The sequence below is a fragment of the Balaenoptera ricei genome, chromosome 5 (genome assembly GCF_028023285.1).
Source record: "Balaenoptera ricei isolate mBalRic1 chromosome 5, mBalRic1.hap2, whole genome shotgun sequence".
Classification (NCBI taxonomy): Eukaryota; Metazoa; Chordata; class Mammalia; order Artiodactyla; family Balaenopteridae; genus Balaenoptera; species Balaenoptera ricei.
Genome location: NC_082643.1, coordinates 10,435,539 through 10,447,797, shown reverse-complemented (window position 1 = coordinate 10,447,797; position 12,259 = coordinate 10,435,539). Strand labels below are relative to the sequence as shown.

Sequence of the window (12,259 nt, the reverse complement as noted above, 5' to 3'; positions counted from 1 at the left end):
TTTTGGAAACTGACCCAAACTTATGAAGGAGTGTGACAATTTTCTAAGACCTAGAAAAGATCCTCAGCTCAATATTGAAAGTTATACAATGGGGAGAAGACAAGCACTGTTTAAACCACTCATAAGTTTTTTACAGAGAAATAAAACACTTTTCAATGTTTTAAATTACAGTACACAAAATAAATATTACTTTACTTAGTTTTTAATTTCCCTGTACATTTTTAAATGACTAGAAGAATTTTTAATGTTTTGACAGAAAATTTTAAAGGTCATGGAACAACAGTCATTTCTATCACTGATTAATCAGAATTTTCCTCATTGATTATTAAGATCACTTTCTATAGCTTCACCTCAGCTTGTGTGCAGTCATTTTATGATTCCACAATACTATGCAAAGTGATCATTGCCTGAAAAATACACACACACACACTTCATATTGCATATATGTAAAATACTATCCTGTAACCTTTAACATATTTAACAACTGCACAATTTCATTTATATGAGTTTATGATATGGTGATTTGTCCTGTGTTTTAAACTGAAAATCTCTTTACAAATATTATATAAGAAAAATAATAACAATTATCACTTACTAAGTACTGTGTACTAAACACTGTTTTAAGACCTGTACATGTATTATTTGCTTTGATCTTCATGTTGATCGTGTGATGTGTATTTGTTTATTATGTAGCGAAGTGAAGATTTAAATCCAGAAAATCAGAATCCAGAGCTCACTTTCTTAACTACAAGGCTGTATTTCATTTTATGCTGTATATTTATTAGAGGTCCTTAAATACATTCAAATTGGAAGTTCTTAAATATACTTAAATTGCTTTATTAAATGTAGAAACTTAGCTGGACTGTTTTGTACAGTGCAAGTTTAAATATAATGCATGCAAGTTATACTTAATGCCTTATTTATATATTTTTATTAAAAAATTCAATGAAAATTTTCAATATGATCATGTATATTTATTTAAATCATCTTATTGCTCATCATATTATTTATATCATTGATATGTACTTCTAAATAAATTTGGAACTAGAAACTGCCTCAGACCAGTGTTTCTCAAATTTGATCCGTGTATTACCTGCATTAGATCATGAGGATTATTAAAAATGCAAATATCTGTACCTGATATTTACTGAATATTGAAACTCTGACTCAATAGTCAACATTTTTTAACCTTGCTTCCACTTAATTGATTCTGCTGCACTCTCCAGTTTAAGAACCAGCTTCTTAGAGATTATTTAATTAATCTTATATATTAATTTTATTGGTAAGGATTTTTATTTGATAAGGAACTGAGGCTCTCTTACCCTTTTTTCCTGTTGTAAAATGTGTTTACAGTTATTTCTAGTATACTCAGTAAGGGTTTATAAGTCAGTGCATTTTTAAACTGAAGATTGGTGACTATCTTAATATCCAAATATAGGTTTAAATCATTTCCAAGTTATTATGTCCTAATTTCCTTACATTCTTCTCTGTCTAATAGAACTACTTTATTTGACTTATAGGGTAGTTTTCAAATGAATCTTCATTTTGTTGTTATTTTCTTCAAAAACATTTTGTGAAAAAGCTGGTATCAATTACACTAAAAAATCCAACATTAAAGGGCTTATGAATAAAATTGTTCACAAACTTAGTTATAATGACACATATTAATAAATTACTTGTGTAAAAGCTTAGTAATGGTCAAGAGTTGGGGAAAATTCCTATCTTGCCACTTCTTGAAGCTGGCATTAATCATACTTGAATGATAAAATACTGCATTCCTTCTAAAGGTTTGCCTGGCTTCGTAGAAAATATGGGCTTAGGGTCATAGAGCCCTTAATTTGAATGTGGTTGTAGCCAGTTACTACCTATGTGATTTTAGGCAAATCATTTAACTTTAATTTGTAATTGCTGCATATGGAATAAAATGGGCATGATATGAAATGGGTATTACAAAACTTAAATGAGATGAGATGTAAAATACCTTTTACATAATAGGTGTTCAACAAATGTGAATTCCTCCTCTCCCTCCCCCATCTGTTTATGTTTCATGGGTTACCTAATCTCTCTTTTGTATTGTACTTTGGTAGAGCTTCTGCAGTTCTGAATCCAAAATCACCTTCCCACCCAGCCCCAGTGTTATCTCACCATTTTTTTCCCCTTCTGTAAGTTGATGTGTGAAGTGGGACACGGGTTGAAAAGTCATCAGTGTGTGCTAAAATCATAATCGGAAAGTATCCTGTTAGCTTTGCTTTCTTCTACTTGTTGTAGTGATTGCTGGATTTCTTTGTTTTAGATTTTTTGCCCCCCTGAGGATATCTTAACACATGGGCTTCTGAAGATTGAGATACTGTTTTTCCATTAGATGTATTTCAAAGTAGCTCATTAGCAGTAAAGGCGACTTTGAGACTTATGGTTTCAATTTGTTTGTTTTTATAGGATCCAAAACTAAGGAAGGAGTGGTTCATGGTGTGACAACAGGTAAGCTTCGTGGAGCTTATATCCAGGGATGATATTGAAAATATCTAGTAAGCAGTATAGCCCTAGCACTGATCATTCAGAATGTAATTGTAAATAACCACTCTGCCCAGAGAGGAGCATTCTAGGGAACATCAGCTTTGTTTAATCTTGATTCTTTTTTTTTTCTTTAATCTTTTTTTAAAATCTTGATTCTTTATTAAATATTTTTAAATAGTTTAAGTATTTGTTGTAAATAAATAAAGCACAATGTGTGTAACTGTCAAGAATGATGACTGAATTAACCAGTTTAATTGTTTAATTTATAGTAGTGTAGATTTGAGTATTCAGACCAACTTAGTGTTCTTGGCAGACCGATAGCATAAATATCATATAAGGATTGCCATTTTCAAGGAATGAATTAAAATTTTCTGTAGTGTATAATGAAATATTCTGACACTACAATATACGAATTATAACATTTCCTTGATGATTCAGAAGACATTTTAGGAAACACCCTTGGGATGATCAGTAAATTACTTATTGTATTTATCTCTGTTTGGCCTAATTTCACCAAGATTTTGAATAAGTCTGTAAGAAGATTACAATAAATGAATAGCAAAAATTATGAAAATTATGGTGGTGATAATGAGGAAGAGGAGGAGGATAATGATAGAAATAGGAAAATCAAGGGAAAAATCACAATTTAACAACTTTAAAAGCCCACAGACTTGCTGTGATTGAGTTTCATTTTGTACGTACTCCAAGCTTTCTGACAGGTGTGGTAAAACAAGAGATATAATCAGAAATATAATTCATATCATCAGAAAACAGTAAACATAACAAGGCTTCAGAAAAATAACATGCTCCTATTGATAAATTATAAAATAGAAATTGGGAAAATCAAACGGGAATATTAATACAGTATTGTGGTTAAGGCCATAAACACTGGAGCAAGACCTCTTTAGTTTGAATTTCTGCTTACCCCTTACTAGCTGTGTGATTTTTCTGCAAGATTCATAACCTCTATGTGATTCAGTTTCCTCATCTGTAAAAGAATGAATATATATAAATACATAGAATACTGAAGGCAAATAGTATATATTATCTAGGTGTTACTTACTATCACTTTATAGTGGATCTATCTTGAGCTACATTTTTGCAGCTAGTGGAGAAAAGTATTTATATGACTATTTTATACATATTTTTGATAAAAAATTAGGGTATAAAATTAAAACAGGGAGTTCCCTGGTGGCCTTGTGGTTAGGATTCCCAAAATTGAGGCTGTGGACTTTGGGAGCAAATGTAGACTTGGGGTTTGCTGTATGCTACTGACTAGTTTTTGATTTTTATGTTTATCTTAGTATAGTTTTTAGCGCTTGTTATCATTGGTGGATTTGTTTATTGGTATGGTTTCTCTCTTTCTTTTTTTTTTACTTTTTAAAAAATTTTAATAATGTTTTATATTTTATTTTAATAACTTCATTTTATTTTATTTTATTTTTTTTCTTTCTTTCTTTTTTTTCCCTCCCTTTTCTTCTGAGCCGTCTGGCTGACAGAGTCTTAGTGCTCTGGCCTGGTGTCAGGCCTGAGCCTCTGAGGTGGGAGAGCCGAGTTCAGGACATTGGTCCACCAGAGACCTCCTGGCCCCACGTAATATCAATTGGTGAGAGCTCTCCCAGAGATCTCCATCTCAATGCTAAGACCCAGCTCCATTCAGTGACCAGCAGGCTCCAGTGCTGGACACCCCATGCAAAACAACTAGCAAGACAGGAACACAACCCCACCCATTAGCACAGAGGCTGCCTAAAATCATAATAAGTTCACAGACACCCCAAAACACACCATCAGATGTGGTCCTACCCACCAGAAAGACAAGATCCAGCCTAACCCACCAGAACACAGGCAGCAGTCCCCTCCACCAGGTAGCCTACATAAGCCACTGAACCAATCTTACCCACGGGGGGCAGACACAAAAAACAATGGGAACTATGAACCTGTAGTGTGTGAAAAGGAGACCCCAAACACAGTAAGTTAAGCAAAACGAGAACACAGAGAAATACGCAGCAGATGAAGGAGCAAAGTAAAAACCCACCAGACCAAACAAATGCAGAGGTAATAGGCAGTCTACCTGAAAAAGAATTCAGAGTAATGATAGTAAAGATGATCCAAAATCTTGGAAATAGAATGGAGAAAATACAAGAAATGTTTAATGAGGACCTAGATGAACTAAAGATCAAACAATGATGAACAACACAATAAATGAAATAAAATATTCTCTACAAAGAATCAATAGTAGAATAACTGTGACAGAAGAACGGATAAGTGACCTGGAAGATTAAATAGTAGAAATAACTACCGCAGAGCAGAATAAAGAAAAAAGAATGAAAAGAATTAAAGACAGTCTCAGAGACCTCTGGGACAACATTAAGCACACCAACATTCGAACTACAGGGGTCCCAGAAGAAGAAGAGAAAAAGAAAGGGACTGAGACAATATTTGAAGAGATTATAGTTGAAAACTTCCCTAATATAGGAAAGCAAATAGTCATTCAAGTCAAGGAAGTGCAGAGAATCCCATACAGGATAAATCCAAGGAGGAACACACCAAGACACATACTAATCAAACTATCAAAAATTAAACACAAAGAAAAAATATTAAAAGCAGCAAGGGAAAAGCAACAAATAACATAAAAGGGAATCCCCATAAGGTTAACATCTGATCTTTCAGCAGAAACTCTGCAAGCCAGAAGGGAGTGGCAGAACATATTTAAGTGATGAAAGGGAAAAACCTACAACCAAGACTACCCAGCAGGGATCTCATTCAGATTCAATGGAGAAATTAAAATTTTACGGACAAGGAAAAGCTAAGAGAATTCAGCACCACCAAACCAGCTTTACAGCAAATGCTAAAGGGACTTCTCTAGACAGGAAACACAAGAGAAGGAAAAGACCTACAATAACAAACGAAAAACGATAAGAAAATGGTAACAGGAACATACATATTGAAAACTACCTTACATGTAAATGGATTAAATGCTCAAACAAAAAGACATAGACTGGCTGAATGGATACAAAAACAAGACACGTACATATGCTGTCTACAAGAGACCCACTTCAGACCTAGGGACACCTACAGACTGAAAGTGAGGGGATGGAAAAAGATATTCCATGCCAAATCAAAAGAAAGCTGGAGTAGCAATTCTCACATCAGACAAAATAGACTTTAAAATAAAGACTATTACAAGAGACCAAGAAGGACACTACATAATGATCAAGGGATCAATCCAAGAAGAAGATAGAACAGTTGTAAATATTTATGCAGCCAATATAGGAGCACCTCAATACATAAGGCAAATGCTAACAGCCATAAAAGGGGAAATCGACAGTAACACAATCATAGTAGGGGACTTTAACACCCCACTCTCACCAATGGACAGATCATCCAAAATGAAAAGAAATAAGGAAACACAAGCTTTAAATGACACGTTAAACAAGATGGACTTAATTGATATTTATAGGACATTCCATCCAAAAACAGCAGAATACACATTCTTCTCAAGTGCTCATGGAACATTCTCCAGGATAGATCATATCTTGGGTCACAAATCAAGCCTTGGTAAATTTAAGAAAATTGAAATCGTATCAAGTATCTTTTCTGACCACAACGCTATGAGACTAGATACCAATTACAGGAAGAAAACTATAAAAAATACAAACACATGGAGGCTAAACAATATGCTATAAATAACCAAGAGACCACTGAAGAAATCAAAGAGGAAGGCAAAAAAATACCTAGAAACAAATGACAATGAAAACACAATGACCCAAAACCTATGGGATGAAGCAGAAGCAGTTCTGAGAGGGAAGTTTATAGCAATACAGTCCTTCCTCAAGAAACAAGAAACATCTCAAATAAACAACCTAACCTTACACCTAAAGCAATTAGAGAAAGAAGAACCAAAAAAACCCCAAAGTTAGTAGAAGGAAAGAAATCATAAAGATCAGATCAAAAATAAATGAAAAAGATATGAAGGAAACAGTAGCAAAGATCAATAACACTAAAAGCTGGTTCTTTAAGAAGATCAACAAAATTAATAAACCATTGGACTCATCAAGAAAAAGGGGAGAAAACTCAAACCAGTAGAATTAGAAATGAAAAAGGAGAAGTAACAACTGAACTGCAGAAACACAAAGGATCATGAGAGATTACTACAAGCAACTATATGCCAATAAAATGGACAACCTGGAAGAAATGGACAAATTCTTAGACAAGCACAACCTTCTGAGACTGAACCAGGAAGAAATAGAAAATATAAACAGACTAATCACAAGCAATGAAATAGAGACTGTGATTAAAAATCTTCCAACAAACAAAAGCCCAGGACCAGATGGTTTCACAGGCAAATTCTGTCAAACATTTAGAGAAGAGCTAACATCTATCCATCTCAAACTCTTCCAAAATATAGTAGAGGGAGGAACACTGCCAAACTCATTCTTTGAGGCCACCATCACACTGATACCAAAACCAGACAAAGCTGTCACAAAAAAAGAAAACTACAGGCCAATATCACTGATGAACACAGATGCAAAAATCCTCAACAAAATACTAGCAAACAGAATCCAACAGCACATTAGAAGGATCATACACCATGATCAAGTGGGGTTTATCCCAGGAATGCAAGGATTCATCAATATACACAAATCAATCAATTTGATACACCATATTAACAAATTGAAGGATAAAAACCATATGATAACCTCAATAGATGAAGAAAAAGCTTTTGACAAAATTCAACACCCATTTATGATAAAAACTTTCCAGAAAGTAGGCATAGAGAGAACTTACCTCAACATAATAAAGGGCATATATGACAAACCCACAGGCAACAGCGTTCTCAATGGTGAAAAACTGAAAGCATTTCCACTAAGATCAGGAACAAGACAAGGTTGCTCACTCTCACCACTATCATTCAACATAGTTTTGGAAGTTTTAGCCACAGCAATTGGAGAAGAAAAAGAAATAAAAGGAATCCAAATTGGAAAAGAAGAAGTAAAACTGTCACTGTTTGCAGATGACATGATACTATACATAGAGGATCCTAAAGATGCCACCAGAAAACTACTAGAGCTAATCAATGAATTTGGTGAAGTAGCAGGAAACAAAATTAATGCACAGAAATCTCTTGCATTCCTATTTTCTAACGACGAATAATCTGAAAGAGATGTTAAGGAAACACTCCCATTTACCATTGCAACAAAAAGAACAAAATACCTAGGATTAAACCTACCTAAGGAGACAAAAGACCTGTATGTAGAAAACTATAAGACACTGATGAAAGAAATTAATGATTCAAACAGATGGAGACATATACCATGTTCTTGGATTGGAAGAATCAACATTGTGAAAATGTCTCTACTACCCAAAGCAATCTACAGATTCAATGCAATCCCTATCAAACTACCAATGGAATTTTTCACAGAACTAGAACAAAATATTTCACAATTTGTATGAAAACACAAAAGACCCCAAGTAGCCAAAACAATCTTGAGAAAGAAAAATGGAGCTGGACTTCTGACTATACTACAAAGCTACAGTAATCAAGACAGTATGGTACTGGCACAAAAAAAGAAATACAGATCAATGGAACAAGATAGAAAACCCAGAGATAAACCCACACACATATGGTCACCTTATTCTTGATAAAGGAGGCAAGCATATACAATGGAGAAAAGACAGCCTCTTCAATAAGTGTTGCTGGGAAAACTGGACAGCTACATGTAAAAGAAGGAAATTACAACACTCCCTAACAGCATACAGAAAAATAAACTCAAAATGGATTAAAGACCTAAATGTAAGGCCAGACACTATAAAATTCTTAGGGGAAAACATAGGCAGAACACTCTATGACATAAATCACAGCAAGATCCTTTGTGACCCACCTCCTAGAGAAATGAAAATAAAACAAAAATAAAAATGGGACCTAATGAAACTTAAAAGCTTTTGTACAGCAAAGGAAACCATAAACAAGACAAAAAGACAACCCTCATAATGGGAGAAAATATTTGCAAATGAAACAACTGACAAAGGATTAATCTCCAAAATATACAGGTAGCTCATGCAGCTCAATATCAAAAAAACAAACAACCCAATCCAAAAATGGGCAGAAGACCTAAATCGACATTTCTCCAAAGAAGATATACAGATTGGCAACAAACACATGAAAGGATGCTCAACATCACTAATCATTAGAGAAATGCAAATCAAAACTACAATGTGATATCACCTCACACTGGTCAGAATGACCATGATCAAAAAATCTGGAAACAATAAATGCTGGAGAGGGTGTAGAGAAAAGGGAACCCTCATACACTGTTGGTGGGAATGTAAATTGATACAGCCACTATGGAGAACAGTATGGAGGTTCCTTAAAAACCTAAAAATAGAAATACCGTACGACCCAGCAATCCCACTACTGGGCATATACCCTGAGAAAACCATAATTCAAAAAGAGTCTTGTACCACATTGTTCATTACAGCACTATTTACAATAGGCAGGACATGGAAGCAACCTAGGTGTCCATCAACAGATGAATGGATAAAGAAGATGTGGCACATATATACAATGGAATATTATTCAGCCATAAAAGAAACAAAATTGAGTTATTTGTAGTGAGGTGGAGGGACCTAGAGTCTGTCATACAGAGTGAAGTAAGTCAGAAAGAGAAAAACAAATACTGTATGCTAACACATATATATGGAATCTAAAAAGAATAAATGGTTCTGAAGAACCTCGGGGCAGGACAGAAATAAAGACGCCGACCTTAAGAATGGACTTGAGGACATGGGGAGTGAGAAGGGTAAGCTAGGACGAAGTGAGAGAGTAGCATTGACATATATACACTAGCAAATGTAAAATAGATAGCTAGTGGGAAGCAGCCGCATAGCACAGGGAGATCAGCTTGGTGCTCTGTGACCACCTAGAGGGGTGGGATGGGGAGGGTGGGAGGGAGGGAGACTCAAGAGGGAGGAGATATGGGGATATATGTATATGTATAGCTGATTCACTTTGTTATACAGCAGAAACTAACACAACATTGTAAAGCAATTATACTCCAATAAAGATGTTAGAAAAAATTAAGTTAATCATCAAATTAAAAAAAACAAGTATTCAGCTTACGTTTGCTCAGTTGCAATCCAAGATATATATAAACTGCCCTCTAGGGACCTTCTGTAAATGGGATGTTATGAAGTATGATTTTTATAAGAAATGGATATCAGACAGTTGTAGACTATGCTGTATGAAGGGAGCCTATGTAGAGTAACAGCTTTCCATTTTAATAGTTGAAGGAGAATCCATGTGGTTGAGAAAGCAGATAAGCACGTTTCAAGGTTCAGAGCCTGTGGTAAAAATTAAAGAATACAACTAATACTACCATCTAACGGAGACTGTGGAGATGCGCTGCAAGGATAACTGTTGACAAAGTCAGAAATTTTGAGTCTTCTCCAGAATGACAAAATGTAAACATGGGTTTTGGGTTCGTGTGTGTATATGTGTGTGTGTGTGTACACGCACGCACGTATGTGCATGCTGGAGGTGGAGAGACATACTGGGCAAGGAACAATTGTGCAAAACAACAGTTCAGTAGTAAAGATATACCTAAATTTTATGGGATCACAGGAGGAGGAACAAGGACATTTGTTGGGAGGAGAGGTTTTTAACATGGAGGTTGACATTTGAGGTGGGTTTTAACAAAGGAGTTCAAGGTCAGTGAATAATCCACTAGATAAATCAAGTCCTACAGAAATCTTTTAAAATGTGTCTGTCATCGCTGTATGTAAACTCTGCCATTTTGTAATGTAACTAATTTACTTATTCTTACAGTGATAAGATCTAATAAAATTATAATGAAGTACAAAGTGCATTTTACTGTGCAGTTTATGTGCATTAAAAAAGTGTATATGTATGTAAATCTAGAATTATAAAAATAAACTTCCGTGGCTGGCAGAAAAATGAGTCTGTAAAAAGATCAAAATTTATATTTGTCTTTGTGATTTTGTAACAAGAAATGTTCATTTTCAAGTAAAATTTTCTATTCATGTTCTTAGAAAAGAAAAAAATGAAAACTTAAAGCCCATAATTCACTATTTTTAAAGCATCAACATTCTGTAAATGTTTAAAAACATGAGATTTCCAGTACAGCTTTTCACCGGCATTTAAACTGAACTTTGCATTGAGAATAGCCGTGACTAGTTAGCAGGCATCAACCATGTCACCTGTTGTGAACTCGTCCTGGTTTTAGACTCTAGGGTCACTTCTGCTTCCCCACATTGCCTAGACTGAGGAGTGAGACTCTTTGTCCTTACAGACCTCTTCAGCTTCCTTGACCTACATAGTGTTTTCAAAACCCAGTTGTTTTGTCCACACGATTACTGTTTAATCATTGGCCTCTCCCAACTGGTGACATGAAATCTGTACAGTAATCATGTGACTAGCCCATAACACTTAACAGCTAACATAGTGCAACTCATCGGATTCCTCAGAAAAGATGGCAAACATTACATAGATAAAGGTAAGAATGCAAGACCCAGGCTTTATGAGTATAAATGTTATAAAGTTTAGGTGAAGGGTTGTTTTGTTTCTCTATTGACCTTGAAATTGTTAACAGCGCAGAATCTCATCTTTTACCTCTATTTCATAAAACTCTTCATTTAATTGAAACAAACTTTTTAATTGCAACTTCCTTTATTATTTGTATGGAGGTAATATAGAAAGATTAAATCAACAGTTATATCAGATATAGTCTTAGAGAATTTTTGATGTGAGATTAAATCTCTTCTAATTCTAATCCCAAACTGTTTATACCCTCTTAAAATTTTAACTTATTTTTAAAAACCTACTGAATCACCATATTATATATATATATTTTTTTTTTAAAATAAATTTATTTATTTATTTATTTTTGGCTGCGTTGGGTCTTTGTTGCTGCACGCAGGCTTTCTCTAGTTGTGGTGAGCGGGGGCTACTCTTCGTTGCAGTGCATGGGCTTCTATTTGCGGTGGGTTCTCTTGTTGTGGAGCACAGGCTCTAGGCGCACAGGATTCAGTAGTTGTGGCATGTAGGCTCAGTAGTGGTGGCTCGCGGGCTCTAGAACGCAGGCTCAGTAGCTGTGGCGCACGGGCTTAGTTGCTCCGTGGCATGTGGGATCTTCCTGGACCAGGGCTCGAACCCGTGTCCTCTGCATTGGCAGGCGTATTCTTAACCACTGTGCCACCAGGGAAGTCCCCATATTATATTTTTTTAATGAAAAGAACTTGTAAGTGTGCTCAACAAACCATTTCATTTTCATACTTTGTCTAGCTCTTTTGTTCCCATTAAAATGGTTGAAAATCAATCTCATCACTAAAACCCCTTCTGTTTCAACTACCTGATGTTTCATAAAAGGATCAAAGTTCCTTCGTAATCTTCCCTTACTCTTGTTTATTTCTGACGTGTGAGAGCACATATGTGTTCTGTGACTTAGAAGGTGTGATGAAACAAACATGCTGAGTGAGATCAAAGAATTGGCATTGAAATGGAAATAAAGAAATAAATTTCATGCTAAGTTTGATACAACTGCCCCTGTAAGCATTGCTTTCTGTAAACTTTCCTTAATAAAAAGTAAACCAAACTGAAATTGCTTATGGTTCTAAATTTGTGATCATTAAGCTTGAAACACCTCTTAATATCTGCATGATTACAACAGACTATCTTAGCAAAGATTCTATTGATATGTTTGGCTACGCCACGCTCACTTAGAAATCT

At 35.0% G+C, this 12,259-nt stretch overlaps 1 protein-coding gene across 4 annotated transcripts in view; it reads left to right on the top strand.

Moving 5' to 3' along the window:
• SNCA (synuclein alpha) overlaps positions 1-12,259 on the top strand; it is a 136,624-nt gene that overhangs the window by 9,270 nt on the left and 115,095 nt on the right. For all 4 annotated transcript variants that reach the window (XM_059923899.1, XM_059923900.1, XM_059923897.1 and 1 more), the window contains exon 3: positions 2,437-2,478. In XM_059923899.1, coding sequence (XP_059779882.1) covers positions 2,437-2,478 — 42 coding nt within the window. The remainder of the gene's footprint in view (positions 1-2,436; positions 2,479-12,259) is intronic.